The 26441-nt window shown below is 41.5% G+C and overlaps 1 protein-coding gene across 8 annotated transcripts in view; it reads right to left on the reverse strand.

The window, feature by feature from the left end:
- The window catches only part of smarca2 (SWI/SNF related BAF chromatin remodeling complex subunit ATPase 2), a 55010-nt gene that overhangs the window by 21296 nt on the left and 7273 nt on the right, over positions 1-26441 (reverse strand). For all 8 annotated transcript variants that reach the window (XM_028968229.1, XM_028968228.1, XM_028968225.1 and 5 more), the window contains 19 exons: positions 23832-24005; positions 23527-23700; positions 22905-23075; positions 22754-22810; positions 18675-18805; positions 18265-18322; positions 18074-18174; positions 17627-17774; positions 16317-16480; positions 16006-16072; positions 15818-15928; positions 15501-15743; positions 14813-14926; positions 7861-7968; positions 7691-7777; positions 7564-7610; positions 7327-7493; positions 5910-6073; positions 5370-5597 (listed from right to left, as the gene is read on the reverse strand). In XM_028968229.1, the coding sequence (XP_028824062.1) occupies positions 5370-5597; positions 5910-6073; positions 7327-7493; positions 7564-7610; positions 7691-7777; positions 7861-7968; positions 14813-14926; positions 15501-15743; positions 15818-15928; positions 16006-16072; positions 16317-16480; positions 17627-17774; positions 18074-18174; positions 18265-18322; positions 18675-18805; positions 22754-22810; positions 22905-23075; positions 23527-23700; positions 23832-24005 (2514 nt within the window). The remainder of the gene's footprint in view (positions 1-5369; positions 5598-5909; positions 6074-7326; positions 7494-7563; positions 7611-7690; positions 7778-7860; positions 7969-14812; positions 14927-15500; positions 15744-15817; positions 15929-16005; positions 16073-16316; positions 16481-17626; positions 17775-18073; positions 18175-18264; positions 18323-18674; positions 18806-22753; positions 22811-22904; positions 23076-23526; positions 23701-23831; positions 24006-26441) is intronic.

The raw sequence follows: 26441 nt of genomic DNA on the forward strand, positions 1-26441 counted from the left end.
TCCTGATGATGAACGAGAGGAAATATACTTGAGAATCACTGCAGAAGCTCGAAGAATTCAAGAACTATTTCAGGTAAGACCTTTCACTGTGTCATTAACATTAGCATTACATGGTTAAAAAACATAAAAAACAAACACACACACACATACATATACACTAAGTGTAATAAAACGAAATATTCAGTTCATAATTTCAAATTCATAATAGTATGTCAGAGCTTAAAAAAACTAAATGGTTTCAAACATATACTTCATGTAAAGCACTATATTAGGAAAACAATATATTGTAAAGGTTTGTCAGTTGATCGCATTAAATAAGAGGCAAACTAACTATTATATGTCTTTGAATATGCTCTTTATAGAATTAACTATGGGTTTATTGATAAAAAAATCTGTATTTTGCATAATAGGAAGAGGCTGAAGTGATACCAGGAGAGGAGGACAATCATGTGGAAGACAAGGATGACATTCCTGCCAGCCCACCACCCAAGAAGAAAAAGGACTTGTGCTGTTTGGCTGATCTGCTTGGTTCAACTTACAGTGCAGGTCCTGCGGTGAGACACAGAACCACACAGGCCCAGGCAGAAGAGGAGATGTCAAGGTACAAGGAGGCACCACCCCTGTCTCTTGCTGAGGGAAGTCCACTCAGTTGGTGGAAAGAGCACCAGAATGAATATCCACTAATGTCACGCCTTGCCAAAGTGTACCTGTGCATTCCAGGGACTAGTGTCTCCTCGGAGCGCATTTTCTCTACGGCAGGCGATATCGTAACAGCACAGAGAAGTGTACTAAGCTCAAAGCATGTTGACCAACTTCTGTTTTTGAACAAAAATCTTAAGTCATAGGATAAAGCTAGCATTACCAAGAGTATCCTCAGGTTATTGTTTTGTTGCTGCAGTGATTTTTGTTCAACTTGCCTTTTTGAGGACAAACCTGGTTTGTCCATCATGTTATGAGGTAGATTTGTTGTGCCAAATGTTAAAGCAAGATATAGCATTTAAGTGATTTCATAGTGAAATATGTTATGGCAGTACATGGTGTCACAAAAAAGAATTATAAGAAGATTTAATAAGAAGTTAAGAATAAAAAGAAGATTTTGTGCTTGTGTGAGCTCAGACTGTACCCTTGGAAAGTTAAATGTTGACTTGTGGTAATTTCCAGATTAATACAATTTGTGTACAATTAATCAGAGCACTTAAAGTTGCAAATATGCACTTTGTTATAATGCACTTTTGTCTTCAATAAATTGAGTTCTGTTTGTTGAGCAAATGTGTTCAGCATTAACTAATTGGCTCTGGCCCATGTATTTTTATTGAATCGTATCGAATCATGTCACATTGTATCAAATCATATCGAGACAGCTCTGTATCGAGGTACGTATCGAATCGTGACCTGTGTATCGAGGTATGTATCGTATCGCCAGGTTCTCCAAGGTATACAGCCCTAGTTCAAACTGCCTAGTATGAGTACACCCTTAGTCTTGCTGACATTTAGGAGATCTCCAGGTTCCTAATCTTCTCCAAGAAGGTAAAACTTCTCTGCGTTGTCAGAGATTAGGCCCACCACAGTCATGTGTGTACATGTGTGTAGTGTGTGGAGCTCCGGTGCAGAGAGAAATAAACGAGGAAACATGTTTTCTGACCCTCACTGACAGTTAAAAATTTGATGATCCACTGGCAAAGTGATGGATTGAGAGAAGAGCTTGATGAAGAGCTTCGAGGGATTTTGGTATTAAATTATGAACTGTAATCCATGAACAGCATTCTGACATAATACCCGCTACCCATGTCCAGGTTGTTTGCAGCAGATGGGAGATGGTGGACGATTAGTCCAGTACATTTATATTCAGAGCATTTATCAGAGTCCCCCTGGTGCAACCACCCAGTATGCAAACTGTAGTGGATCCATAGTGGCAGGAAGTGGCAGGGGCAGTGGTGGCCTAGCGGTTAAGTAGCGGCCCGGTTGCCGGTTCGAATCCCGATCTGCCAAGGTGCTACTGAGGTGCCACTGAGCAAAGCACCGTCCCCACACACTGCTCCCCGGGCGCCTGTCATGGTGCCCACTGCTCACTCAGGGTGATGGGTTAAATGCAGAGGACAAATTTCACTGTGTGCACCGTGTGCTGTGCTGCTGTGTATCACAAGTGACAATCACTTCACTGTAAAAGTGATGATGTGATGAAGTTTCTGACCAGTCGCTCAAAACACAACATCACACCTGAGGTCAGTACTACTGAGTGGTAATCATTCATGCAAGCAGGCTGTTGTTTTTTAGGTCCAGGGACAATGATAGACTGTTTGAAGCATGTGGGGACTAGTGTCTCAGCCAGGGACAGGTTGAAGATCTCATTGAACACTGGTGCTACCTGTGATCTGGACCTGATCTGGCTGCAGCATCGAAGCGGGCATAAAACATGTCCAGCTCAGCACCATTGAAAACTGCCCGTCTTAGCGCACTGCGCGCCTGATAGGATGCTGCCTTGCATAGCTTCATGTTCCCAGAGTGAAATCCCTGCATTGCAGTTGCTTTTATCCACTCATCTGATGATGGCTTTCTCAAGCTTCCTTACGAATCCCACAACCGATTCCATAAACAAGTTGACCTCATGAGAAACGTTTCTTCCCAGCTCTACAAATAAGGCATGAACTTCCTTCATTTATGAAAAGAGGAGACCAACTGATTAATGTTCTTCCTTTCATTGTGAAACACTGCGGCACAGCACATGGTGCACACAACAAAATGTGTCCTTGGTTGGCGGTGGGCAGCCATGAAAGGCGCCTGGGGAGCAGTGAGTGGGCATTTGAACATTATTGAACATTTACATTTACAGCATTTATCAGACGCCCTTATCCAGCGGGACTTACAATCAGTAGTTATAGGGACAGTCCCCTCCTGGAGCAACTTAGTGTTAAGTGTCTTGCTCAGATACTTAACATCAGGGACACAAAGGTTGTATGTGGTAACTCTAGATGCTGAAAAGGGATTTGACAGGATAGAATGGCTGTACCTATTGCATATTCTCTCTAAATTTTCCTTGACTGAAGGTAGACTCAAATGTGTTGGATATTTCTAGGAAATGGGTTAATCTGGCTGTTAAGGGTAACTTTCTCTTACAAAAAAAGTTTGAAGGATTCCTAGGAAGATTGTGGTATCTCTATTAGTGGCTCTTTATTTAAACCCACATTTCCTTCCTGGTCTCAAGCAGAGTTCTTTTATTCTATGGTCTGACAAAGGCAGTATCTAGCATCTCACAGTGGATAAGCATCGTGTTAGAATTCATGTCTCTTGAAGCCCTTAGTTTCTATTTGAGATGAATCTCAAAAATTGATCATGTGCTTTCATTTGGAGACAATTTATTACTTACTTAGGGTCTGAATGTATACAAAAAATAAAAGCAAGACTATGGGCTGGCATGGTAAATCTGTTTTGGCGTTATTTACATTTACGGCATTTACCAGACACCCTTATCCAGAGTGACTTAGAATCAGTAGTTACAGGGACAGTCCCCCCCTGGAGCAATTTAGGGTTAAGTGTCTTGCTCAGGGACACAAGTGGGATTTGAACCTGGGACTTCTGGTTCATAGGCGAGTGTGTTAACCACTAGGCTACTACCAACCCAATGTTCAGTTTGTCATGACCCGTAAGCCTGTCAATGTTTAGAAAAATTAGTAGAACCTGCACCAAATAAAAAAAAGATCATTTTCACTGATGACAATGAGACGTTATTTCATCTCGTTTAATAGTGTTATTATTAGGCAGTAGTTTCATTTCCTTTGTCTACATTATTTAGATTTCATACCTGTGGACGCACTTTCACCACAATGACATTGAGGTAAGTAAAGACATTAACGTAATGATACTTTCTATTTTAGAAAGCTCATGCCAACTGTGGTCAACATGCTAACATTAGCAACAGATGTTAACCTGTTAGCTTTAGACTTTTTATAAAAAATTATATTCCATAAGCACGGACACCTGGAAATCCGTACAAGACTTTCTAAAAAACAAAATGTTCATTGACTAAAACCAGACTAAAATAATCATGGATAATTCTGTCTAAAATACTATATTTTAAGCACTTATGTAAGTTGTTCTGGATAAGAGCATGTAAATATAACTTGACTAGACTAAGAATGGATTTAGACTTAGACTAATAGGAAGTAGAATGACAGCTTGAAGCAAAGACTAGATGAAAACTAAAATTAAGACAGGCCACCAAAAACAGCTATACTTGTCACTTGATCCAGACTTTTGGTTTACTTGTTTTCATTTCATAGATTTTTTTTATTGGTATTAGCCTTCCTATTGCCTGTTAAAATTACTTAGTTTTTTGCACCCCACCTGCAGGTGTGCTTGATAAATACACTGCTCAAAATAATAAAGAGAACCCTTAAACACACAATGCTGTTGTGTAAATGGAGTAGACAACAGGTAGAAATTGTAGTCAATTATCAAGACATCCCTAGTAAATGAGTGGTTCTGCAGGTGGTGACCACAGACCACTTCTCAGTTCCTATGCTTACTGGCTGATGTTTTGGTCACTTTTGAGTGCTGGCGGTGCTTTCACTCTGGTGACTGCATGAGACTGAGTCTACAACCCACACAAGTGGCTCAGGTAGTGCAGCTCATCCAGGATGCCACATCAATGTGAGCTGTGGCAAGAAGGTTTGCTTTGACTATCAGCGTAGACAGGCCAGTACATCAGGAGACATGGAGGTGGCCATGTCTGCTAAAACGGTCAGAAACAGACTGAATAAGGGTGGTTCACAGGTGGGGATTGTGCCTACAGCCAATCACTGTGCAGCACGTTTGGCATTTGCCTGAGAACACAAAGATTGGTAAATTCACCACTGGTGCCCTGTGCTCTACATGCTAGTGCAGTTGGCCCTAAGTTGGATCAGCCTGTAGTGTGTTTTTCCACTTTAATTTTGAATGTGACTCCAAATCCAGACCTCCATCATTTGATCAATTTGATTTCCAAAAACTTGTGTGTAATTTTGTTGTCAGCACATTCAACTATGTAAAGATAAAGTACTTAATTCAAAGTACATTCATTCTGATCTAGATGTCTTATTTTCGTGTTCCCGTTCATTTTTTGAGCAGTGTACATTACAATTCCTGCATTTTTTCAGAAGGCTGTCAGCAGGACTCTTCATGCTACCCACTTACTTTCACTCCAAAGAATCCTAAGCGTTCCTCAGAATAGCTTCACCTGATCCAATCCACTGGCTCTACTGCTCCTCCCTTTTATGTAATTTGGAGCTTATTGCTTGTTGATTATTCTGGAGTATGATTAGATGGGGCATAAGGGCATAATGGAAAATCTTTGAGTAGTGTTAACCTCAACCTTATGTGACAGCATATCTGACCTCGTTCTGCTCCTCATGCTCCAGGATGGCTTGCAGGAAGACCCTGCGCTCATGGCCTGACGACTTCTGGTCGAACATGCCGGCCTGGATGACCTTCTGGTCCACGTTGAGTTTGTACTTGGCAGCAGCCAGGATCTTCTCTTCCACACTGTTGACAGTGCAGAGACGGAGTACACGGACTTCGTTCTGCTGACCAATACGGTGGGCTCGATCCTGAGCCTGGAGATCCTGCAGACAGTCAAAAGACAGCAACATCAAAGCTGCACAATATGTGGGACGATGAACACCCTCAATGCCAATCTGTTCTCATTTATTTGATAACTTGCTATGTTCCTAAATGTTCTTTTAAACAGCCTAAATGCTGTTTAATTATTTAGGATTATATTTTTACAAAGGAAAATAGATTTGGTTGTACTGTTCATTTGTAAAATATTTAAAAACTCTATAGTTACAAATCATGGTTTTTGCCGTATCGCCCACCCCTTCCTCCACGTCAAGGACATCAAACCTGTTAATGACCCTGTAACTAAATAGCCCAACCTGGTGGGGGTTCCAGTCACTGTCGAAGATCACTACAGTGTCAGCTGCTTGCAGGTTGAGGCCAAGGCCCCCTGCTCGGGTGCTAAGCAGGAAAATGAAGTATGGAGAGCCTTGCTCGTTGAACTTCTTTAGCAGGGCAGCACGGTCCTCTGCCTTGGTTGTCCCTGCATTGGTCAAGTAATGGAGTAGAATTTAATCATTATTTATCATTGTAGCATATCTCACATACAGTTCATTCAATGTAAACCACAGAAAATGTAAAAATTTGAATATATCAGTTAGGGGTTTAACGATATGCCTAGGTCACGATACAGTACGTATCTCGATACTGGTTTCACGAGACTATATGTATAACGATATTTTGAACAAAAGTGAAAAATGAAGCTGAAATTTAAATAACAGATTTATTTCAAAAGCATTAACAAATGTCAATAATTTTCTTTGTTGTACGTACATACACATTTCAAGGTTTAATAAAAAAAATCTTCTGTATTCAAAATAACAACTGAATATCTCTTTCTGTCACTGAAAAAATTGTTAAATTTAACATGAACTTAAAATTAAAGATACCTCAGACAGAACTTCTTAAAGCAGTAAAAATGCGATCTCAAGCATCTTTTTTTTCCGTGAGCACAGCTGTGGCACTGCGGTGTGGCACTGCGGTGGCACTACGACTTTTCTTACGCGACCAAGCAATCGACTGACGCGAGGCACATTTAAACCTGCTTGCGACGCAAGATTCAATGTGTGTGCGAAACACTTCATATGCGGTGACAGCCCGGCTTCTCTCACTGCCACCTCCATGTTGCGTGCGTTGTCAGTAACAACTGCAGTACTACGAGGAGCCCCATCAAGCTCCCACTCTTGTACAGCCGCTTTTAAAACTGAAGCACGAAACTTTTCATTTCCCACTCCGTGGTAATAACATGCGCCGTGATAGTAATATAGCCCTGACAAGCCCGCGAGGTCCACCCATCAGTTGCCACATCCTCTGCTTTTTTCACACCGTCGACCACCTTTGCCTTAGCTTCACGGTACAGCGCTGGAACTACCTCTTTTTTAAATGGTCCAGTCGACCTGTTGCATGACTGGAAAACCAGACGATGGACTTATAAGAAGACGCCCGGGGCATCTTCAATTTCACTCTCAGCCGAACTCATGTTGCCCTACTAATGTTCAAGCGATTTCTGCGGCTGCGATGACTGTTGCAGAGTAGGTCACGTCGGCAGCTCAACCAATAGGATTAAACTGACGTCGTATCGTAAACGTATCGCCAACATTTTAGCATCGCCAAATATTGTACTGCGATATATTGTTACACCCCTAATATCAGTGTTTTGTGTGCAAATATCCCTCTCACAAATAAAACTGAAATATCTCTACTTTAACCCAAATGTATTTTGTTGGCACCACCTACCATCCAAACGAAGGTACAAGAAGTTGCGGTAGGCAAAGTAGTCCTCCATGATGGTCATGAGCGAGGTCATCTGGCAGAACAGCAGGACTCTGTGACGGGTGGCCTGCAGTTTGGGCAGTATGCGGTCTAGCAGCTCAAACTTGCCAGAAGCGCGGTACAGGTCCGGCCTGCAGTGGAACAGAGCAACGTCAGAATCCGACCAACCACTGTGAAACCTCATCTCAGCTGCACCCTCACCCATTTATGATGCCGTTTGAATATCCAATGTGTTCAGCAATTGATTCCTAAAACAAAAGAAGAAATAGTCTGATGTAAAATTTGTTGAAATGTCACAATGGAGAATCTTCTTGGCTCTGCTCCTCACCTCAATATGCTGGAACATGTATGGGTGGTTGCATATCTTCTTCAGCTGCATGATGGTGTTCATTAGGGTCTTTGCTCCTCCTTTACCCTAAGGATGATAGAAAGAGCAAAAACTAAACATACCATATTAGACACATCAATTTCTATGACTGCAGCTGTCTTTTCTTTTACCTTCTTGTCCTTCTCCGAGCCATCAGTCAGCAGAATGCCCTTCCCCTGCATGTGCCTGTACAGAACCTTCTGGATTGCCGACATGTCACATTTGATGACATACTCCACCTGACAAGGTAAACACCGCTGTTTCAAATGAACTTGAGCGGATAGAAAATGGCATTCTTTCAGTGCACACTGGGTGGCAACAAGTGAGTACTTGACATTTATTCAAGACTGAAACCTTAGATGATGATTGTTCAATTAAAAAACACAAAAGGAAGTTCTAAAATAACTATTAACAAATAAAACTTAATATAAATATATTGTTCAGGTTGACCTCATACAAAAACACAGCAAAAGTCCTACAGAAGTAGGTAACAGTAGTAGTTGTAACAAAGCCAAGCTTAAGGACAAATTTGCTGTTTGCATTGTGAGGAATCACATTTCTGTTTCCAAGGAGACACAATCTTGGGTGTACTGGTAATGAGAATCTCACCCAGTTCCCAAAACATTCTAAAGTTTTCTTCCAGAATGGAGGTATAATCTGTGAAGTAGAATCTGTGTAATAATTTGTTATTTTCCCCCTTACTTCTCTGAATGTTTTCCCTGTTTCAGAAAAAAATGTTTGTCCCACTTTCCTCATCTATTTCACATTTAAGTTCTTTTTGCCATATTGTTGGGAGATTCTTCCATGAATCACTCAGTTACAAAATAAAGGTTATATAGAAGACAAATGCCCTGTGGAATTCAATTTCCAAGGTAGTTTCCTAATTGTAAATATTTCCCAAATTTTTAACAATTTTGTAAAGCATAATTGTTTAGAGAAAGTGAAAGGAAAGTGATTGTCCTGAAAGCCTTTCGGCTGGCTGCAACCAGATTATTCACTGAAATTCCTGTCATGTTTTAAGACCACACCACTCCACAGCGCCCTTGTCAGACTTACAAATGATCTGCTTATGTCATCACACAATGACTGCATTTCAATACTCATTCTACTGGATCTCAGTGTTGCTCTCAATACTGTTTGACGACTGCATTCTCCTTCTTGTGGGAATCAGAGGCCATGAACTTAAATGGGCTGTTCTCTCTGTATATGCCTCCACTTGGAAACATAGCATCAACTACCACAGTTATAGAGCTCTCCACAAGGCGCAGAGAAGACAGTGACATTCAAAAAACAAGATATTAAAGACTGGACGAACCACAACTTCCTCATGCTAAACTCGAAAAAGTGAATTATTGTTACCTGGACCTAAAGCTGGCAGAAGAAATATAATTTTAGCTCTCAGTCCTACCACCATATGTGCAGACAGTGATTTGTCTTTCAAGAATCACATAAGCAACATTCGTAAGACTGCATTCTTTCACCTCCACAATATTTCTAAGACAAACACTGACCAGGCATGATGCAGAAAATCTGGTACATGCTTTTTTAATGTCCTGAATAGACTACTGCAATGCTCTATTTATTGGAAGCCCGGCATCATCTCTCAGTAAACTCCGACAAGTTCAAAATTCCGCTGCAAGCATTCTAGCTGGAACAAGAAGATTTGAACACATCGTAAAATTAGACTACAAAATTATTTTATTAACATAAAAAGCTCAGCATAGACTGATAAACTGAGTGGCTTGTTAACAGAGTACTCCCCTACACGAGAATTACATTCATAAGACTCCAGGCTCTTACTGATGCCGAGAATTAACAAATTCTCAGCAGGTGAATAAGCTTTCTGCTACAGAGCTGCCCAGCTTTGGAACAGCCTTCCTGCTAATGTTCGGAACTCGGATACAGAGTCAATATTTAAGTCCAGGCTAAAGACATTCCTTCACAGTTAAAACTCCTAAATAGTATGATGCTTATCTCACCCAGGCAGTCCTAAATAGGCCACTATCATTGTTGCACTGAACATGGCATCTACCTTAATCCCTCAGTCCCAGCCACCCAAGTTTAATCTATTTCTCTCTGAGTTGCTCTAGATCCTGGTTCCTGGCAATGAGCTTCTGACAAGACAACCCAGCATAAAATGTACCAAAGGGTCCCCACAGCCACAAACATCATAATGGCTACAGCTTCAGGGATCTTCAAATAGACTAATAGCATTATAATGGACATTTTTTTTAGTGGCCAAATTATTACCCTGCACTGACACCAACCTGGAAGGGAGTCCCTGTCCTTGTAGACGTTCCACTATCCTATCAACAACCTTTGTGTAAAAATGGACTCACGTCACCTAATTTTACCACCGGTATGGTCAACATAGCCAAACTTTGTACTTAACTGACCATGGCAGATGCGAAAAAGCTGGTCCACGCCTTTGTTTCCTTGACGCTGGACTACTGTAACTTTCTCAAGGATCTCCTCACTCATTAAATAAGCTTACGCTCCATTTGTTCCTCCTCAATCAACCTCCTCAAAACCCCAAGCACAAAGCTTCACACAATGGGGGATCAGTGTGGCTTGAAATCCCACCTTTTTAAAAGAGTATACCCTTGTAGATTTTAGATTTCTTAGCTGTTTTTACTTTGTAGCACTTTGAGGGAAAGACATGTTTTCCACACTGACCACAGGAGAAAATGTATCCTTTTCATCCTCAGTGGCTTTTCGCTGCCGGGCAATCGATGGGCTTGCTCAGTGAAGGTTCACCTCTAGTAACCATGCGAGTTGTTGCAGTACTTAGATATACTTAGAACTTTCTTTTGAACATATAATCAAAAACAGCCCCCCTCACTGCCATCACTTTGTCTACAGGAGTAATAGATCAACTGAAGAAGTTATCACTGGCCCTTCATACTGCCCTGTCACACCTAGAACAACCCAACAGCTATGTGCGGATGCTCTTCGTTGACTATAGCTCTGTCTTTAACATCCCTCCAATAAAACTGACTGTAAAACTCTACAACCTGAGACTGGACACTAAACTATGTAAATGGATTTTGGATTTCCTTAGAAGCAGACCACAGAATGTGCGCATAGGTAAACATTCCTCTAAATCCATTACCCTCAGCACTGGTGTGCCGCAGGGATGCAAGCTCAGCCCTCTCCTGTACTCCTTCACACACAACTGCAAAACCATACATGATTCCAACATTCCAACGAGTTTGCAGATGATACATCTGTGATCGGTTTCCTCTCCAAAAACAACAGGGAAGAAGTGAGGAACATGGAGTGCTGGAGCCATGACAAAAAATCTTGTCTTGACTCTAAGATGCAATGATGACCAACACATCAGCATCGGATGAGGGACTGTAGAGGGACTGGAGCTCCAATATCCTAAGTGTCCACAGAGTCCTTTCTGAGGACACTAAAGAAGGCTCAACTACTGCAGAAACTGCTCACCAACTTCTACAGGTGCACAATCACACAATGCATAACAGCATGGTTCTCTAAACGTACTCCGAGAACAGGAAGCGCATCATTGGGAATCCCCAGCACAGAGTCAGGATTAACATCAGGATTCCCTGGACTTCTGCATGGGCACAAGCTGTAACAGCAGCTCCCCCAAGGCCCTCACACACATGAGGACAATCCCTGGGCACTGAATGCAGGCCACGCCCCATTAAGTCATGGCACCTGTTGTTCCCCAGTACTTAGATGTGCCTGCAACAGTAAAACTGCAGTGATGCCCACTGCATGCTCTTGCTACCCTGGAAGGACCCTGGAGTAGTTATTCGTGTAGCAGTCTCAGTCTTGGTATACATAAAAAAAGGTGTGTAAATGAATGTGAAGTGTGTTATCACTGGGTTATTGTTAGGTTTTTTAATAACAATTAAGCAATTTGTTTTTCCTAATAAAGCCAGAGTCAGCATTCAATAAAAGATGTAATGCTAGTCAATGCCCTCAATTGAAAGAATACAATAACCAAGATCAACATCCTGGCCTGAAACATCAATCTGGGCTTCATCAACCGCTAGGCCACCACTACCACTTCTCTGCATACCCCCACTTTGCCTCTTTGATGGCCCGTGATAGGTTTGCTCTAGCTGTAGTGTAAACTTCCCTATATTTGGCAGAGTCTCATCAGGTTGTGTAAATCAGGGTTTTCTGGTTTGTTCAGGCGATTTGCTCAGGCGATGACTGTCTTGGAGACGGTGACATCCTCATCCTCATCAATTCAAAAGAGTCTGGCAGAACGTCTTAGACTGTCCAGTGTATTGTCTATTGAGCACACGTTGAAGAGCAGAATGGATGGAAGCATACTACCTACGCCACTTTCACTTCCTTGCACACCACTTTCGACAAACTTCCAGGCAGGCGCTGAGATGCGCAGAAGATTGTTCCACCAGTGTGTCTTCATCTTGTTGTGTTTTCTGGCATTTTCCAAAATCCAAGAGCTGTTTGTGGTTATAGACGTGTTTGTCTGTAGTTCCGATGGGCATTACAACTTAAAATAAAGCCGGAAATCAAATAGAACATCATAGTTTGGACCAGTTGTGGCCGGCGAACATAACACAGCACCATTAAAAGCAGAAGTGAGTGCAATCCTTTCCTGTCCCCGTTTCCTCACTCCTTTATCCCGAAGTAAAGCCCCAGATGGTTGTTTTTTGAAATAAATATTTGGCACTTACTTAAGCGTGAGTCCTCACCTTCTTGTGTTTTGTAACACAAGCGCACATCTACCCTGGAACCCTGGACTTGTATATGCACACACACCAATTCTCATTATTATTTAGAGCTGTGGTAAAAATCGATGTGCACTTTATTTTAACTTTTCTACCCCATTCTATGCCACTTTGAAGTGCAATTACTTGTGCAATATCACACCTCTTTTTTTTGCTCAATCATCATCTTACCTGCACTTTAACACACTGCTTACTTTAAATTGTAAATATCCTAGACTGTATCATTTATTTCAGTTTTACTTATTTGGGCCTGTCAGCATGACAGACCACTTACTATTGTGCTGGGACCAGCAAAAAAGGACATGTCTTACGTTCAAGGCTGCCACGCAAAAACCGTGAAACGTACAGAAACAACGGAGTGGTCAGGCCTTGTTTATTTTGGCAGGTCGTACGGCCCGCCCACAAATCGGGTTCAAAGTGTAAAAAGTACCGTTTACTATCGTGCTGGGAACACGTTTTTGGCTCCCAGTGACCAGCCGTAAAAGCTAGAGACACGGGAGTCGAGGCGAGGCCAAAGGCCTCGCCGAGACACACAATCTGACATATTGGATGTGTTGCTACCACCAACAGTGGTCAGGAAAACATGGGAAATATGGAAGAAGGCCAAAAAGGCCATGTCTCGCATTTGTGGCTGCCACGCTAAGGCCGTGAGACGCACAAAAAAAACGCACAAAATGACATATTGATTGCTTGTTTGGGGACTACAGGAGGGCCACAAATTGTGATCAAAACATTAAAAGTGTGAAAAAATTTGGTTTCTTAAGACTTGCGATGAAACGCTTCACAGCACACACACAAGTCTCATATCAGGTCGTGCGGCTTTTCCTTCCGCACGGTTTGACGTATGGCTCGGCTCGGCCGGATTTACGGTCCGCGCGCAATTCGCCAAAAAGCGTTTTCGGAACGCGTTTATTATCCTAGTCCAAAATTGGACTTTTTTGGACTTTGTGTCCAGATGGTTTGACATAGAAAAAAGATTTTGATGTTGTGTCGTAGATCTCTCCAAAACCGACGCTTTGACGTATGGTTTCTCTCTGTCTGATTTACGGATCATTGACAAATTTGAAAAAACAAAAAAGTGTCAATGGGCGAAAAAAAGTTTATTTATTATTATTTCAGCCTCACTCTTCGGCAATTAATGCGGGTCGTACCGAACCACGCACAGCGGCGTGCTATATATCAAAAATTAGTACTATATTGTGTGAGGTGTGGTATTACTTTTATATAAGCGATCGGACTGGGCGTGGCCGAGCTATTAACGCTCAAACAGGGTCATTTTCCCATTAGAATGCATTGAATGCTAATTTTAGCATTGGTAGCATTGGTAAAATGGGGCCCCTTATAAGTGGTACTGCTACTGTGTCATTGCCAGCAAAGGGGGTCCTACAAGGGGTACTGATACAGCAGCAGCGCCAGCACTGTAATTCAATGGCAGATTAAACCAGCAGCTTCATTAGGATGCCAATCAAACACATTATTAAGACCGCCCGGTCCTTTGGCTGCTTTATTAGGGACATTGTCCAAACATCACCAAATCTAACATGACGCATCTCGGCCACACCCTGTTAGCGGTTTTGATGTTAGCATTAGCATGCTAACATGCTAATTTCTAAACATGCTTCAAACGTCACCAAATTTACAGTGACGCATCTTGGCCACGCCCTGTTACCATTTTTGATGTTAGCATTAGCATGCTAACATGCTAATTGTTAAACATGCTCCAAACATCACCAAATTTAACGTCACGCATCTTGGACACGCCCTGTTAGCGTTTCTGATGTTAGCATGCTAGCATTAGCATGCTAACATGCTAATTTTTTTAACATGCTCCAAACGTGACCAAATTTACAGTGACGCATCTTGGCCACACCCGGTTAGCGTTTTCGATGTTAGCATGCTAGCATTAGCATGTTAACATGCTAATTTTTCAACATGCTCCAAACGACACCAAATTTCATGTCAAGCACTTTGGCCAAGCCCTGTTAGCATTTATGATGTTAGCATGCCCGCGCTCCTACGAAAAACGCCCGGACAGGCCCATCAAAATTTCCCCTGGAATTTTGGCTTCTAGTATTCTATTTATCCTTGTTGGAAACCATAGTTTAAATGTGAATCAGCTGTTTTGCTCCAAACGTTATCTTACTGTACTTTTATAGTGACAATAAAGTTATATATCTATCTACGTATAACTGAGTCTTAGCTATCCACTGTATAATTTCTAAAATTATTAATGGTGGCGAAATATAGGTAAATAATTTAAGATTTAGTAGTGGGTTATTCTGAGCTCCTCTAGGACATCGCCATGCTGTTCTGTCACCACACATGACTTCCCAAAAAATGTATTACTGACCTTCTCAGGGAGCTGGGACTCCACTTCCTTTTTCAGCCTGCGCAGCAAAAAGGGGCGGAGCACCTTGTGTAAGCGCCGAATAATAAGAATAGTCTCCTCCTCATTCAGGTCCACCTACTCCCCAATAACAGAACGAGAAGTAAAAGTGAAGTGATTGCCATTGTGATACACAGCACAGCACATGGTGCACACAACGAAATGGGTCTTCTATGTTTAACCCATCATGCTTGGTGAGCAGTGTGTGGGGACGGTTCATTGCTCAGTGGCACCTCAGTGGTGGACCTTTTGATTACGGGGCCGCTTCCTTAATCGCTAGGCCACCACTGGCCCAGAATTAAAGATAAAACAGATTCAGAATGAGAAGTGAAAGTGATTAGTTGTCACATGTTAAACACCTGGGTTCAGTGTTCAGTGTCCTGCTCAGGGACACAATGGTAGTAAGTGGGATTTGAACCTGGGACTTCTGGTTCATAGGCGAGCGTGCTACTGCCACCTTATCCTCTAAACCAACCACTGCCCCAGCAGAAACACTTGGCTGCATTGGCCAGGGACTGAACTTGGACCTGCTGTGTGGAAGGCGAGAATTCTATCACTAAACCACCAATGCCTCATAATGTAAAGAAAACATTTACTTCTATAAAATGCATGTCTGTCACTGTGATGTAATCATAATCATAGCACCTCGTACCCTTTCCCCGGTCATGGCAAACGGAGCATTAAACCACTGTTCAAAGGTACTGCAGCTCTTGAAGATGGTTGGCAGAAGAAAGTTCAGGAGGGCCCACAGCTCAGGCAGTTTGTTCTGCAGTGGTGTCCCTGTCAGCAGCAGCCGCCGTGGGGCTACATAGTGGGTGTTCAACACCTGGGTCAGCTTGCAGTGATGGTTCTTCATGCGGTGGCCCTCATCCACAATCATGTACTTCCAGCGGATCTGCGGCAGGAGAAAGGATAGAAGATGAGTGCTACCAAAGAATCAAAATCTGTTTCCATAGCTGGAGAGCTAACCTTGGCCAGGATGTGCTTGTCCTTGATGATGTACTCATACGTGGTCAATAGGACATTGAACTTGCCACTGCGAAGCTGTGGTACCAATGATCTGCGCATGGCAGGAGTGCCCTGTTACACCACAGAATTTAAAATTACTGAAATAAATAACGGCTGAAACCTTTTATAGGGCAAAACGGAATATTCACCTTATATGCAATTTTAACGATCGATGGACCCCATTTGTCAAGTTCATACACCCAGTTAGACAAGGTCCTAGAAGAATGAAGAGGAGCTTAACAGAAATGTCAGTACTATACTCTACCGTACTTTAAGACAAGGTTTTAACCAAGAAGTCACAATTTCATCACCCAACATGAAAATAAAAAATAAAGAAGTATTTTCTTTTTCCATTTCCCAATTATTAAAAAAATAAACAGAGAGCCAGGTTTAATATTTGGTTAAATGCCTATTAATAATTCAATACATTTGCAAAACAATGAAAGGTCAGATTACATACGATAGTGGGACGATGATCAGGTAAGGCCCATTGAGTCGCTTGTGCTCCATCAAGTATGTGATGAGCGCAATGGTCTGTATGGTTTTGCCTAGCCCCATCTCATCAGCCAGGATGCCGTTCAGGTTGTTGTTGTACAGTGACACCATCCACTCTAGTCCCTGAATCTGTGAGAGAAATAGAGAAGTCAACATACAGAGAAGAGAGAAAAAGAATGAGGGAGGGGAAAGATAGAAAATGATCATCGGTTTCAGTACCTGCTTAAACAAACCAAAAAAAGAAGCAACAAAAAAACCCACAGCAACAACCAACATCTGTATAAGTCACAGTAAATAATGAATATTAAATATTATTTAACTGCATGTTAATTAAATGTTCATTCGGTCCAGACAGTGTGTGTCCGTGTGCACAATAAAAAGTAAAAAAGTGTGAAGTGATTGTCACTTGTGATACACAGCAGCACAGCACACGGTGCACACAGTGAAATTTTTCCTCTGCATTTAACCATCACCCTGAATGACCATTGGGCAGCCATGACAGGCGCCCGGGGAGGAGTGTGTGGGGACGGTGCTTTGCTCAGTGGCACCTCAGTGGCACCTTGGCGGATCGGGATTCGAACCAACAACCTTCTGATTATGGGACCGCTTCCTTAATCGTTAGGCCACCACTGCCCCTGTGCACCCATGCAGGTAAGTGGTTAATGGTGTATGTAGCGAACCAAAGCCCTGCCCCCAGCAGGACATAAAGCCGACATGGAGGAGCCTAGACCAGCTCCTACATTTACATTTACCAGACGCCCTTATCCAGAGTGACTTACAATCAGGGACAGCCCCCCCCTGGAGACACTCAGGGTTAAGTGTCTTGCTCAGGGACACAATGGTAGTACGTGGGATTTGAACCTGGGTCTTCTGGATCATAGGCGAGTGTGTTACCCAATAGGCTACTACAACCCATGGTAGTAGATCCTTCTCTCAGCCCCCAGCTCCAGATGGTGAACAGAGAGTGGGGGTGTGAGAATAACAAAAAAAGAAAAATGCTTCTATATCTCATAAAAATAATTATAACTAGGACAGATAGAGCATGAGTGAAGGTGAAAGTGAAGTGATTGTCATTGTGATACACTGCAGCACCACGAAATGTGTCCTCTGCTTTTAACCCATCGCCCAGCCATGACTGGTGACCAGGGAGCAGTGTGTGGGGACGATACTTTGCTCAGTGGCAACCTTCTGATTACGGGGTCGCTTCCTTAACTGCTAGGCCACCACTAACTCAGGAGAATCATGCATTATCACCCCTCTCCACAGCTGACAAACCTGGTAGTGCTTGAGTGAGCCATTGATCAGCAGAGATGACTGCTTCTCCACCTTCTCGATGACTGCGTGGGCCACACCATAGTACGACTGGGAGCTGGTATTTCCAGCCTGGACGCTGTATTCATCATCCACATCTTGCTTGGCTGACCTAGGAAGCAATCAGAGTCAGGTATATATCTATGGATTATATTATTTATAATTTATTATAATAATTTATAATTATATTATTTATAATTTATTATTATAAAAGATTGTAAGAATTTTTGTGCATAGTCTTCCATATATATTAACATAGAGACACTTCCAGGAGCTGAGGTCAGGGGTCAGTTGCCATAACCAGCAATTTCCCCCGTTTGTTCAACACATAACTTTTATTTTAATATGTATTTTTTATTAAACTACTTTACATTTTTATCTATTTCCATAAAGTGTATCTGAGTGACCTACTCAATAATGTGCTTGGCGGTTGATTCAGAATATTCATCATTGTTGGGGTCAATAATCTTCTTCTCTCCAGATTCGATGTGCAACACAATCTCTTCTTCCTCCTAAACACACAGTGAGAGACGTAATGATGAGTTAGATCACTGGGAAAAAGATGCCCCAGGGCTGAAAAAAAAAATGAAGCTGCTCCTCACCTCCTCCTCAAACTCTGAGCCGCTCTCTTCGCTGTCTGAGCGTGGCGCCACTTCATAACTGAACAGCAAAGAAGGTTTTTGTTCAAGCAACATCAAAGTAAACATTTACCCTCTTTTTACCTGCTTGTCTTTATAGAGAACTTCTCAAACCACCGTTTCAACTGGCATTTGAAACTTTGCTGTCATTCCTTCAGTCAGAACCTAACCTGACACGAGTGATCTCTATATGGACTTCATATTTTCCTGTGGCAGTGAGATATTTTAAATCATGGTCCTAACATTCTACTGTTTCCCAGGCAGCATGGTTACATACGGGGATAATGCTGAACTAATTTAGCAGCTTTATATATATAAAAAAACAATCAAAAAGCAGAACAAAATGGAGAACCAAACTGGTAAATGTTTCTCACCCAGGGTTCATCTCCAGCCAAGCCTCAAGCTGGCTGGACTTGGGAGCATCAGTACCCTGCAGGACTCGGCCTGTTTCTGTCTGGATCACTTTGACTGGCAGCTCGCTCATCTGACTGCTGTCATCAATAGGCTGCATAAACACACACACACACACACACACACACACACACACACAACCATAGCGTTAGACACGGCACTTTCATTACAACTGGTGTTCCAGTTATTGATAAATCCAACTCCCCTTGTTCATGTGTTGTGCTTAACTAGGTGAGAAGCCTTGACCGGTCAGATAGACAGATGACTGTACCAAGGTGTTCAGCAACCCCCCGCCTCCTCTAAAGAATCCCTGCCAACGACCCCTCTCATCGATCTGCAGCAAGCTGCAGGCACACCTCGTAAATGGAGGGCACCCTTACTCATAGCAAATGGCCAATAGAAAATCTCATGCGAAAAAATGACAAGGTTGTTGTGTAAAAAAATGCTAAATGTGAAAAAATTTGGTTCAACAGTCCTTCTACTTCACTGTTCAGGTGAACGTTGCAAAAATGCATTGTGCAACATTGGAACCCACATCTGAACTTAATAAACTCCTCAATTGTTGTTAGTCATGTTTCTCTATACTTATTTATACTAAGCGACTTACAAACAGTGTGTTACCCACTTGGCTACTACCACCCTCACTAAAACAAACGTATGATACACCCACATCCATTTGCTCTGCTGAAGAGGAAGTGAGAAAGTCGGGATGGTTTAATTTCTCATACTAAGGTCATCCTTTGTCCAATTCACTCCAAATTTGGTAACACAAGTTCACCATGCAAGCCGACATGGAGTGGAAATGAAAGCATAAATTACTCTAAACCTTGAGCTATCAGGATGAAATTTCACAGAAATATTCACTCTCACGAAAGGTGCCCAGGGAGCAGTGTGTGGGGACAAATTCACCCTGGCACATGTGACAGGCACATTCACCTTGGCACGTGACACAATTACACAGTAGCAAGGATACTGTGTATACGTATAAATAACTCGATTTCTCTGGTTCCATGTTAACACCAGGATAATCGGACATTCGAGTCCATGTAAATGGAACTGTTGAAGAGAAGTGGGAGTGTTATTCTCATTCCTTTTGATTTTAGCTTAGTCAGTTCTAGTTAATAGTACCATCCAGGCATAGACGGTTAGGAGAGGGGAAACTGCAGACTGTGAGTATCCCTCTTCTTCCACATTAATGTTCCTGACTCATACATTTTATCGCTGGAATCCATGATCTTTTAGAGCTTTTTAGCAAAAAAAAAAAATAGTGCTGCACGACTGTTTTTGCAGTTCCAGACAACTGCCGTGTGAAAAAATACACCCTTCTCCATCACATTAAACTTTCTCTTAAACTTATGTGCACGGTTATTTCATCTTAAAACGTCGCGTTAAATATGGCTGCAGCAGAACTTATTTGAACAGACAACCTTCTGATTACCGACAACGCTTCCTTAACCACTAGGCCACCACTGCACCACTGTTTGAACCTGTAAGTAAGTTTTTGTATTTGTTAAGAAAAATCTGAAAATGAAAACCCTATAATTGTGTATTTACATAAAATTTTTAATGTATAAAGTCTAATGTCAAAATGATTCATTGTAAAAAATAAATCATTTAATGAACACAGAAAAAGTCAACTTTTGGCAAGACAAAGCACAAATTTAATGCAAATACTAATGTCAGCAAATTAAGTAGTGGTGCTGTGAGATCCAAATTTAATATCTTGTATGACTTCTATGAGCTTGAAGGACTGCATGCATGCGGTTTGGCAAGGATTCATACAATTTATTGATGAAGTCATCAGGAATAGCAAAGAAAGCAGTCTTGCATGCCTCCCAGAGTTCATCATTATTCTTTGGAATGGAAAAAAATATATTTCAGCGGCTCTTGAGGTCAATTTGTACACAAGTGACAAGACTTTTGTCAGGGGCTGTATTTTGACAGAATTATAGAAAAAAAAATCCTTTGTCTTCTATTGGAATCTACACATTTAATTAACTTAAAATAAAAAAATATATATATGTTTAATTAATATTATTGTGTGTAGTGTTGCCTTAATTTTATTGAGTCAATGTAGTGTATATATTTTACAGTATAGATGTCACATTAAGCCACTCCGCACGTGTCAATAGCACCGCCATATTGGACGGGGTTCCAAGCTCATTCAACCAGGATTCTATGACGATACAAGTGAAGATGCGGGACTTTTGCACCGCGTATGGATGTAATAACGAAGGATCAAGGCATAACATTTCAGAAGTTAGATTTAATTTTATCATCATATATGTTACAAAATTTTGTGTTCGACAAATAATGTTATTCTTTAGATTTCCATCGTTCATATTAAATATAAAAAATAAGGTATTTTCCTTGTTTGTAAAATTGTATTGTGTACAGCTCATTTTCTAGAGTTTTCTACAAATCCATACAAATGCTTAATGCTTTGGATATAAGTGTAAATATAAATGTATGAGTAATTCTACAGAGTTTATCATGAAGATTGACAGGGTCTTTCAGTAAACATTGACCTTCATGTAGTAGGAGTGTAGTTTAAGTTTATGAATGAAAAAATACCTATATGCAGGTTACATTTTGAACATAAAATTATGCTATATTTTCAAAAACGTCTTCTCAATCAATTAATTCTTGGCTCGGTCGTAAAATATATGACGAACAAAGACAATAAAAATCGCTTCTCAAATTTGCCGTTTATGGTTCTTTAATTCTGAATTCAACCTTGGCCCTGATAGACGTTCATTCATTTAAAAGGAGCTCTACCCTGTCCCTAGAAGGTGGTTCTTTGGACGCATTCGCTCACATAGATGCCCCATTCAACGCAATATATAGTGTATATATCTATTAAAACAAAATAGTGTGTTAAAATAGTGTGTCATTGCACAAAACAACACAAAAATGTATATATACATTATAATTTTTTCTTCGTCTAGCACTTAACAATCTCTGAGCATGCTCTTCGCTGACAAGTTAGTTTGTAAACTGAATATTCGATAGAAACCAAACGAGAATTGCTGGTGTCTTCCTCTTGTAAGTCGCTTTGGATAAAAGCGTCTGCTAAATAAAGTAAAGTAAAGTAAAGTAAAATAGTGTATGTATATTTCTGTATATAGGTTTACAGTTAATTGTTCTACATATGCACATACAATTGGTTTATTTGGAGTATATTCACCTAAGAAATATTGCAATATTGCAAAATACAGCATTTGCTTTGAGAGTCCCAAATCTCTGGAACAACCTTCCATGGGATATTCAAGAATCAGACACAGTTTCAATATTTAAATCCAGTCTAAAAACATACTTATACAGTCGAGCTTTACCAACACTCCCCTCACCATTAGTAATGTTGCAGTAGTTCGTGTTGCCAGAAATGCCTATTCCTCATCTCACCGACTGTCATTCTAGTTAACTTAACTTTTAGTTAACTTTTCTTGTTCTTTATTCCTCACCGCCCACTCTCATGTGGGTGGTTAATCTCTCCTGGAGATTTTCTGAGCATTTGTTCCTGTCAAGGTTTCTTCATTTTTCAGGTTTTCCTTGCCATCGCCACATACGGCTTCCTCACTAGGGGCCTTGAACACTGTTATAACGTGAGGTGCTTTGTGCCAAAGCATATTTAAAAAAATAAAAATTGACCCCAAAATTGATCCCAGCTGATCATGCTCCAGCCTCAACTATGAGCCAGTGGAGCATTTCTGTATGCTGAACATTTAGTTAAAAATGAATTCATGTGAGCATCTTTCAGAATTACAGTCAGAATTCTCCTGTTTGGCTTCCTCCATTCTCATTTCCTTCATTTATCCAAAAACATTTAAACAGGTAGAACAGGTAATATAGCAGTTAATACTGAACTATATTTTCTAAAAGAAAAATTCAATCAAAAATTTTCTAAGGCATTTTGGTTCCAAATACACTCGCTTAGCAGCTGATGGGGAAATCTTCTATAATGTTGACACCTGCCACACTTCAGACCTGAAGCCACACCATTTCCACCGATTGCAGCAAAAAGTCTAGCCTCATACTTTACCTCACCATCGGGTCCAATGGCTCCCAACCCTTCAGCAGCCTCGTCTGATTTCTGTGACTGAGGAACAGCACCCACGAACAGATTCAGTGGAACCACAAAATAAAACATCACATCAAATGCAACAACTTGTGCACTTGACACACTTTCATACCTTCTTTCTTCTCTTCTTCCTCTTCTTCTCCTTTGCAGCTTGGGCTGCCTTGTGCTCATACACCAGCTCAGTCAGGTTGGCCACATACTCATCTGTCTGCTGCAGCAGGTACGCCAAGCGTTTGTCCTTTTTCTGATCAATCAGCTTACGGTAGCCCTCCTCATCCTCTGCCTGAGTGTGTACACATATGGGCAACAAACTCAGTTAAAAAAGATCAAAGTTAGGGTCAGCAATGACAGAGGTAAATTCTGTATTTCACCACCCATATAAAAATATATTGTTACATGTCTTGTGGTAATGTCCACTTGCGGCTTTTTAAGAAGTTTAAATCGTTTTATCTGGTCGCACCTGGAAAAAGAACCTCAAGCCGCAAGTATGCACCATGTTTTAGCGCTTAAGAAGCCATGCAGCCATGTCCTTCAAAACTAATGTAAATAAAAAATAGAAAAGTAGATAGTTATATATTCCTCTGGATATGGGATACCCTGTTTAATATCTTTACTACCAGACATTGTAATAAGTGTTGTCACCAAAGTTCTGGCAGTTAAACATTTCCATCTTTAAATATTATTCTTGCTGATGTGATATGCAGATGGGTGAAATCTGGTTGTTGACTACGCACCATCAGCCTCCTCATTCGCTCTTTCTCGATCCGCTCTGTTTCTTTCTTCTGTTCACGCTCTGTGTTGGTGTGCCACGTGGCAATGGCTTTGGAGAGCTTCTGGATCTTTACTGAGATGGACCTGTGATATTCTTTGAAGTCCTTGGCATGCTGCAGGATGCTGTTCAGATACTCCTAAGAAGAAATGACATTTCATTTCCATTCAAATTTATGTACAGCAGGGAGTCACTGAACGGATTTGATGGGAATTGGGGCTGTGAGGATATCACAGTGTCATCATTTCTTGACTAGCCTCAGTGTGGTACCTGGTGCTTCTGCCGACGCTTCCTCTCCTGCTCAATCTTCTGCTGCTTCTCCAGCTTCTCAGTCATTCGCGCCTCCCTGAGGGTCTGTCTCTTGCTGCGCTTATATGCCTTCGAGTTGATGGCCGTGTCCAGCGTTGTGTCTCGGCGCATGCAGGCCACAACATCCTGCCTCAGCTGAGGACACAAAGGATACCAAGACATCATTCAAGTGATGAAACCTAATTTACTGCACTTTTTGCACTTTAATGCATATTGGTCCTTGATCAGTGAGAACGTATTAAAATGTCATCTATACACAGTCCCATACGTTTTTCACTGACCTATGATCTTCATTTTCACACTTGGTCTCATCCTTTAAAGTGAACTCAAATTAATTAGCCCCAATTATTTGTGTTACATGAACATTGAATGAACTGAGACCATGTTGGAAGGTGTTTCAGTCTGGTTCAGTTCAGTTTGTTTAACAATGGTTCGTAATTTTGGCCCTCTAGTCTAGCCATAGGCAGATCACATGGTACAGCCCTAGGACAGAAGAATGGCCACTAGTTGGACAAGGAATAGTGTGGTCCAAGGAGGAGACTATAGCACATCTTCAAATACTAAGAAAACATAAAAATGTACAGTATATAAAAACAATGTGTTCAGTTTGTCATATCACTACAGAATTCTTCTTCTCCATGTCTGTGTTTGGAACCCAGGAACCCAGAATGGAAAGCAGTAATGGTCTCAGAGCTCTGTGCTGAAATGGACTAGAAATGGTTCACTTTCTCTCTCTCCACTGAGACAAAACCCCCTAAACTCCTAAATTGAACATAATCTGGTGCAGCTCATGACTCATTTGCTGATTTCTAGCTGTCTGATTGCCCCCTACTGGACAAAGACCATGCAGACCCTGCAACGTCACTACGCGCACAACATACACTGCCGCAAAAAATATATACAAGCAGCAGAAAATGGTTAAGATGGTTAATTACTGTACTGAGTTCCACCTTAAATTATTCAATTTAAGGGAGGCAATTGCAAAGAACTCACGGACTTGCAACTAAGTAATAGTAATACTCAGAATTAGGGCTGCACGATATATCAAAAAAATATCATTATCACGATAATAGTATACGCGTTATCAGTATTGCAAAGAGTTGCGATAAATGAAATTTATGCAGCGTCCGAAATCTCATACTATATACTATTATGACGAGCCGTCGCCGCGAAGTCAGGAAAGGAGAAATCGGCTCCTTCATAAGGGTTTCGGAATAATGCTATTTATTGAACGGTAGCCAGTAGGTGGCGCCAACAGCCAATACCTACTCCTTCGGCTTCCAAATAACAGGGAGGCGTCTCATCTTTACACCGGGACGTAGTTGACTAGGTCTGGAGGAAAAGTTTCTCCCCTTGCACACGCTACATTAAATCCCCATAACACACACATCCCGAACCCCAACAGAACACATTTCCCCGTAACATGGTTAACTATTTCCAGTCCATGGGCGCGCCCGTCCCGTCTGCGTGTATCTCTCCTGCAAGGCATGCTGGTCCCAACTCATGGCCGGCTTCCACCGACATAGTATTCATAGTATTCGAAATACATAGACGAGAAGTACCCGGATGACCTACTATTTCAAGCCAAATTCTGATGTAGGCATTCGATGGACACTTCACTATCCCATAAGGCAGCAGGAGAGGCGGCGTCATATTCGAAACATGGCGAGAAACGTCTCTTTTCAAGTGTTAGGAGAACGTTGTTCATTGTGGTTAAATTACACTTGCGAGAAAATGCCCTCTGTGAAGGTAAATTTCAGACGCAGCATTAATTTATGTGCCAAGCATTTGTGTGCCCAAATTTGACCAGTTAGATGGGGCCTTACTATCTTTATACCCGCCTCCCAATAATGCAATAATATAATGCTACTGGCTAGACTGGGCCAAAAGGTGAACCTAGCGGCTCAGAGCAGAGAATGAAAAATAAATATAGTAGGAGCACAGACAAGCGAGGAAAATGACAGCAGCGAAGAACTTGTGTCTAAAAAGAATGGTACGTCAGAGATATGCCAATATTTTGGCTTCAAGAGAGAAGACATGTCACAAATGCAGGTACTGTGTAATTCGTGCCGAAAAACTGTGGTCAAGTCGAGGGGAAATACAACTAATAGGGAGCTGTATGAAGACTTACGTAAGTCTCAGGCCAAATCTACCAAATCAAGGTTTTACAAATGCAACGGCTTACGAAAAAACGTCAAAACGCCACAAGGAATTAACAGATGCTCTCACACGCTTTTTAGCTAAAGACATGATGCCAAAGAAGGCTTTGTGGGTCCAATTAACAAATTGGACCGAAGCTATCAGCTGCCATAGAGAAATTATTTTTCTCATGTAGCAATTGCACAGATGTACGACACTTGCGTGAAGACAGTGAGCTTCTACGCTAGCACCACTGACCTGTGGTCCAGTCGCACGACTGAGCCCTACATGAGCCATACCGTTCACTTTCTTACTCAAGAATTTGAATTAAAAGCACTTCCCCGAATCCCACACCAGCGGAAACATAGCACATGGGATGTTTTAGCCAGTTGGAACTTAAAAGAGGAAAATCCATTACAACGGACAACGACG

Source organism: Denticeps clupeoides, unplaced genomic scaffold (genome assembly GCF_900700375.1).
Source record: "Denticeps clupeoides unplaced genomic scaffold, fDenClu1.1, whole genome shotgun sequence".
NCBI lineage: Eukaryota > Metazoa > Chordata > Actinopteri > Clupeiformes > Denticipitidae > Denticeps > Denticeps clupeoides.